The 6,497-nt window shown below is 38.3% G+C and overlaps 2 protein-coding genes across 2 annotated transcripts in view; both read left to right on the top strand.

Moving 5' to 3' along the window:
- Positions 1 to 1,629, top strand: part of ret (ret proto-oncogene receptor tyrosine kinase) — a 22,166-nt gene extending 20,537 nt beyond the window's left edge. Inside the window, exon 20 of the mRNA XM_025060793.1 lies at positions 651 to 1,629. Coding sequence (XP_024916561.1) covers positions 651 to 808 — 158 coding nt within the window. The 3' untranslated portion in view covers positions 809 to 1,629. The remainder of the gene's footprint in view (positions 1 to 650) is intronic.
- Positions 1,630 to 2,808: 1,179 nt separating this feature from the next.
- The window catches only part of csgalnact2 (chondroitin sulfate N-acetylgalactosaminyltransferase 2), a 7,183-nt gene continuing 3,494 nt past the window's right edge, over positions 2,809 to 6,497 (top strand). Inside the window, 3 exon segments of the mRNA XM_025061200.1 lie at positions 2,809 to 2,962; positions 4,853 to 5,653; positions 6,195 to 6,430. Of these exon segments, the coding sequence (XP_024916968.1) occupies positions 5,002 to 5,653; positions 6,195 to 6,430 (888 nt within the window). The 5' untranslated portion in view covers positions 2,809 to 2,962; positions 4,853 to 5,001.

Raw genomic sequence — 6,497 nt, 5'->3', positions numbered from 1 at the left:
AAAAAAGATCTTGTGTCTTGACCTTTTTCTCTTTTATTTGGACCTGCTTCTAATGTACATGAATGCTGACCAAAATATGTAAATACTGAGTATATATATATATATATCCGTCATTTTTATTTATATGGCATTGCTTCTAATCCATGCTTCATCCACATTCATTTGCACATAGTTCATTGTCCATTCCATCACATTCCATATTTGCCGTTCGGCCATTCGTTTGCATTTGGAGAGACAGTGTGTAACATTTGAAACAGGTCCTAGCTGAATCAATCACTCTCTGTGGTTTGAATTCCAGATTGTCTTAAATGTCCTGATTTTTTAAATGTACATTAGCCAATAATCTGTAGTTACTGACAGGATGCTGATCAGAGAAACAGTAAGGCTTTTCAACTCAACTCTCAAGTGGCTAAAAGTAATGAATACCATCATTACTCGCTGCTTGCTGTCATCTGCACTATTAACAGTCATGCGACACCAGACATCAGTCACATTATAGCCTTGATCCATTACAATGATACCACTAATAATAAACTTAGACCAGCCCACACAAATCCATAAGTTTCACAGAGTTTGATTTGAGAGCCTTACTGTCTGCACACTGTTTGTTTTTCACTGAGTGCAGAAAAATGATATGTTCTCGTTTTTAGGCATGTCATACCCGAACTGGCCCGAGAAGAGCCCGGTACCGCTCAACAGACATGATGCCACTAATCCAGTCTTTACAAGATATGCCAATGATAGTGTTTATGCAAACTGGATGGCTTTGCCTTCACCCGCAAAAGCTGTGGACAAGCTTGATAGCTAAAGACAAAGCGACACTGTAGAAAAGATGACTAATTGGTAGATGTATATATTTCTATAAGACTGTATATATATATATATATATATATACACCATCTGATGCTAAAGTGGGTTCCCTTTTATTTCTGTTGCATGGGTTGCATTCAAGGTTTAAAGTTGCTGCAAAACTGGCTGGATCAACATAGATCATGCTTCATTCTGCTCTTCACTGTGTTAATTATTACCTCCCGGGGTCATGTTGGCCAAGTTGTATCACTGCATGACTAGTGTACCAGATTGTACTTCAGTGTCCACGTCTCTTAAGTGCCTGTGCCGCTTCTACAATAGCCTCCACTTGTTGATGTGCAACTGTGAAGATTTCATTCCAGCCCAGGAATTAAAGGGGACGTCTTTACCATCGCTGTTGTAGACAGCTGGGAGCTAGCAGACCCACGGGCGAAGAGTTGAACTCGTACTGGAAAAATGTAAAGTTTCTACTGTCAGAAAACCCTCTTGTTGAAAATGTCAAAGACCCAATGTGTGTTTCAAAGCTGTGGCTGCCAAAGAAAAGTAACACAGACGTGTCAGTGAAGGAGTTTCTCGCTTTTTATTAATCTTTTTTTTACATGGAAAAATATCAAATAGTGAGTGTTGACGCGACGTAAGGACATGAGACTGTAAATTGTATCCGTTTCCCATGTCAGACCACAGTGTCACTTTTTGACTCATTGTAGTGAAGTCTTTGTGGGAAAAGTATGATCATGTAAACTACAGAGTGTTACCATTCTTATGTTGTTATTATTTGATTATGTTATAATTAATAATAAACACTTAAAATGTGTTGTATGTTTGTGCATCTCCCATCGATAATCTAATGTCTAACTATTCTATCTATTTTGAAATAATGCATTCTTAAATGTTTTTTATCAATGCAGCAGCATACGAGAAAACATTTTATAATTAATATGCTGAAGAATTGTTAGTTGTTCCCAGAAATGTGGATAATATGGATTTATTCATAATATTTACACTAATATTTACACAGAAAAGAAGGTTGCATTTAAGCAATGGGATTAATTAAATAGTTTGTAGTTTGTAAGTTTATTGTACCTGTGATCTGTCCACCTTTTATGCTTTAATTATATGTTTTTTCTAAAATATAAGGATAAAACAAAAAAATAAAGTACTGGAATTATAAATGCTAAAAATAGCTGTTGTATTTGGGGTGAGACCAATAGTTTCAGTCATGTACATGCAAACAGTCCTGCAAAAATAACACAAAACTGACTTTGAACACAGCTGACTTTGCTTTATAGAGCTTTTCCTCATATTGCAGGCAAAAATCAGACTCCTGCCATCAATAAGAGAAAATATTAAGGCAAATTAATATATGAAGGACTAAAAGAGAACATCATTAGACAATGTCCTGGTTTATTCAGTGCACCGTTGTAATAATTGTAATGTCTGTCTCCACTTAACTATGTTTATGTAATATATGTACATTTTATCATTATGCTTCTAATGAAAACAAAATTTCTCTATTTAATAACACAACAACTAACACCAATCATTATCACAGACATGTCCAATTTTGACGGTGTCAATATTTGCAAATGTGATCGAATCTTAAAAACCTGGATCCCAAAGACAAAGACAACTTTAATGTACAGGATAGGCAGAAATAAGGAGGGTTTCTTAACACAGGAAACAGCATGAATGAGAAAGAAATTAAATCTTTGTTGATGTGCATTAAGACAGACAATTGCACTTCCTGTGGTTTAATTTGTGTCATAAACAAAAATAATACTGAGAAAGAATGTGAGATTAAGGTTTATTAACAAGTGTAACAACACTATTTAAATCAAACTCTGATACTCCTCGTGGTTTTATTGTATTACAACAATGTTTAATTTACCCATAAATAAATTTTAAAAAAATAATTTAATAGCCACAGTCTGCGTTACAAACAAAATATATCTACGTCGTCTGATGACGACTCACTCTCCTGGCCTCCTATTGGTTGTTGGATGACCGGAAGTAGACTTCGACCCACTCTTTTCTTTTGCGCCGTGGCGTTTCGGTGCACTGTCTTGAGCCGCTGACGCCGCTGCTGTTGTTTTGAGCGTGGAACAAACTGATGACTGAGAACTTAGACCGACATGGACGTGTACAGCTGGGGGTGAGTCTCTGGTTTACACCGGTACATGTCATTTGTTGGCTGGCGAACAGCTACGAAATATCACGAAAACCTAGTGATTGTCCGAACATCGTCAAGGTCGCTGCAGTACCGTGATAACATCCGATTCAAATTCACCAAAATAAAAATCTACAGGAAATAAGGTCTGCATTATCAGTGAGCTAAGCACTGATTAGCATTTCGACTGTACTGTTCTTGAGCGATAGAAGTTTATATTATCAAGAATGTAGAACAAATGGTTTCAAAATATTTTGTAAATTTAATGTTTTTAATATCATGAATTTAACCCTTTTAAATACGATTTCAGAAACTGTAATATTTACAGGTCAAATTAAAGCTGCAAAAATGTAATTATATCATTATTATATATAATCATATTTTGCCAAAACATAGTTAAAAGACAGGCCTGATGAGGCAAATAAAATAGTGAAAAAAGTTAAATCTGTATTTGTTAACTTTACATCTTTGGATACAACTTCCATTTTTCCACTTCTAAATTTTAGGAACACAGTGTGTCACAAGACACTCCAAAATATTACTTTATATGTTTTTTAAATTAGTGATTGTTATATTCTTTTAATCAGGTGAAACTTAAAAGTGAAAGACTTTCTTCATCTAGAATAAAAATATCAACGAGTTGGGAGTGCTAGATTTCTAATGAGGAAAATCTATTTTTACTTGAGAAAATATATTCACCTTTTTCCTCAAACTATAAACATTAATTGATCTATACACGGTAGGTGTTTTTTTTTCATCTTGGGGCAGTGGCTTTCAATTCTGGCACTAAACACTCAGAGCCCCGGTGCTTTTTATTACACACTGTGCAGAGACAGATTTACACCTGTGAGTGTAGAAGTTTTCTGATGCCAGGATGGAAGAAGAACAGCAGCACTCAATGTGCTGTAGGCAGCAGCGAGTGAACTGTGTTCTTAGTGTTTTGTGTCTGGAAGGTTGAAAAGATGATGGAGTATAAAAGTTCCACAATACTTGCTGAGCAGTATGAATCATCTAGGACTTCAGAGCACCATAATACGTAGCACTTCTTCATTTTCTTTCGGCTTTGTCCCTTTTTTTTCAGGGGTTGCCACAGCAAATCATTGATTTCCATCTTTCCATGTTCTCTGCATTGTTTTTAAGTTCAGCCTTAGCTTAGAATATAAAGCTTCCCCTTAACTATTACACCCTAATTACTAGGGTGTTTAAATTGAACATGTACAATGCATTCAATAATTTTTATCAGATTAAAATGTTTGACACATGAGCACTATGACTAAATATGTGTGTGTGAGCGTGTTTTTGTATTTACATGTGTGGGGGTTTAGAAAAATGAAGTAGTCCTTTATTCTTATCACATTAGGGAAATTCACAATTACATTTATAAAAGTAAATAAAAAAAGACTATTAAAACAGCATTTATATTGGTTGGTTGAAAAAGCCCACGTGTCCGTAGTTTGAACTTGTTTTAGAGATTGCTCCTCTTATTTTGAAGAGGGTGTTGTTTAACCGGAAGTAGTTGTTTACTCCGTTGCTAGTTGCTATAGATCAGTTTTCCTCTAAACTGTTTGTAGCGGAGAGCTAGTCTCCATGGGCTAGCGAAGTCAATCCAGGTGAGCGTAATTCTTTATGTCTCTCATTCTTTAGCTTAATTGTTTATTTTATTGTTGATAGGAACATGTTATACTATTTTTCACAATACACGAATGCACAAGAACGTATTATTGTGTGCGTGCCTGCGTGTTTGCATGAAATGATCATACGAATATTAACAATAAAAGACAGTTGTGTTACAAGTGTTTTATATATGTAAATAAAAACGACCAAAAATATGTAGACACTCATTATTTATTGTATATTTGTGTTCTTTTTTTCTAGGTGACATGGATTTAAACAGAACCAAAGGACAGAAAAAACTTCACAATAAAATGACATGACTTGTCCATTGAATCTCTGAGCTGATGAACAGCACAAGCAGATCACCGTAGGATGCAGACTTGCAGGCTATAGCGTTGTATGTGAGCGTGATGCCCAGGCGGGGGTTGCCGCTCCAGGGCCGGGTCCGCTGGCTCTTCCTGGGGCTCCTCCTGCTGCTGGTGCTGCTCCTTTTTGCATACCTGCTGGAGTGCACTCCTCCCGCAGATGTCAGCCTGGTCCTGCCCGGCCCGGCAGGAGATTCCTACAGTAAGGAGTATTACCAGGCCCTGCTGCAGGAACAGGAAGAGCGCCATCTGAACCGCGCCGCTAGTCTGAAGCGTCAGATTGCCCAGCTGAAGCAGGAGCTTCAGGAAATGAGCGACAAGTTGAAGCTGCTACAGGACAAGAAGGAGCTGCCAGGGGTGCAGGGTCTGTCTGAGGCTAAAGACCAAGAACCAGGAGACCTTCTGGAGTACCTGCACTCCCAGATTGACAAGGCAGAGGTCAACACAGGGGCACGTCTACCCAGCGAGTATGCCCTGGTACCCTTTGAGAGTTTCACTTCTTCTAAGGTATACCAGCTGGAGATGGGCCTGACGCGACACCCAGAGGAGAAACCTGTCCGCAAAGATCGCAGGGACGAGCTGGTGGAGGTCATCGAGGCTGCCCTGGACATCATCAACAATCCTGATGAGGAGGACGTTATTGAAGACGACGTACCGATGCAGAGACAGACCTACACAGAGGTTCACTTCACTGAGGGTAAGACCTGACAACCACACATACTGGTTCCACAGTGCAGGAATTTTACACCTCTGTAATGCCTGGTGGTTCTCTGTCAATGGAACAGACTTCACTGCTGCTGTGTCTGGGTCAGAGGTAGAAACATAGCTGGACGGCACTAACCATCAACTTTGTGTTAAACCAGAATGTAATATGAGTGCAGCACTAAAACGGCTGCTGTCATTCATATCTCAGCCATGAAAAATTGGAAACCTTTTGGTGGTTGATTATATTTACTTAATACCTTTTCTTTTTTCATGTATCTGAAGTAGAAAAAGAGAGAATCTCTATGACGTAAAAAAACTCGACCTGCTTAGGTTTTTGTTAATAACAATAACAATAATATTGCACATAAAATGTTTAAATTACTTGCATTAGGATATACTGTATATATAGTACAATACACCCCGCACTGTGGTAGATGACCAGTAGGTACACAACCGTCAGACCAACAATGACAGCGTCTTAGTGTATTATTAAGTAATGCATCATTCTGACTGGAGCTGATGTTGTTTCTCAGGCCTGTACAGAACAGAGCGGGACAAGGGGACACTTTATGAACTCTTCTTTGCCAAAGAGGAGTCCAGCAGCTTCCGTCACGTCACGCTCTTCAGGCCTTTTGGTCCTTTAATGAAAGTCAGGAGCACATCTGTAGAAACATCTGGAATGGTAATAAACATCATCGTGCCGCTGGCGGGCAGAGTGGAAACCTTTTCACAGTTCTTGCACAACTTCAGGTGAGTGTGAATCTCACACGTTTGACATGATTCAGCAGGTTGGGTTTCTTCATATTTGTTGTGGTGAAAATAAGTTGCAGCCTCAC

This window comes from Cynoglossus semilaevis, chromosome 12 (genome assembly GCF_000523025.1).
Source record: "Cynoglossus semilaevis isolate Cse_v1.0 chromosome 12, Cse_v1.0, whole genome shotgun sequence".
In the NCBI taxonomy this organism is placed as follows: Eukaryota; Metazoa; Chordata; class Actinopteri; order Pleuronectiformes; family Cynoglossidae; genus Cynoglossus; species Cynoglossus semilaevis.
Note: the sequence above shows the minus strand (reverse complement) of the source record. Positions and strands in the feature narration are given on the sequence as shown.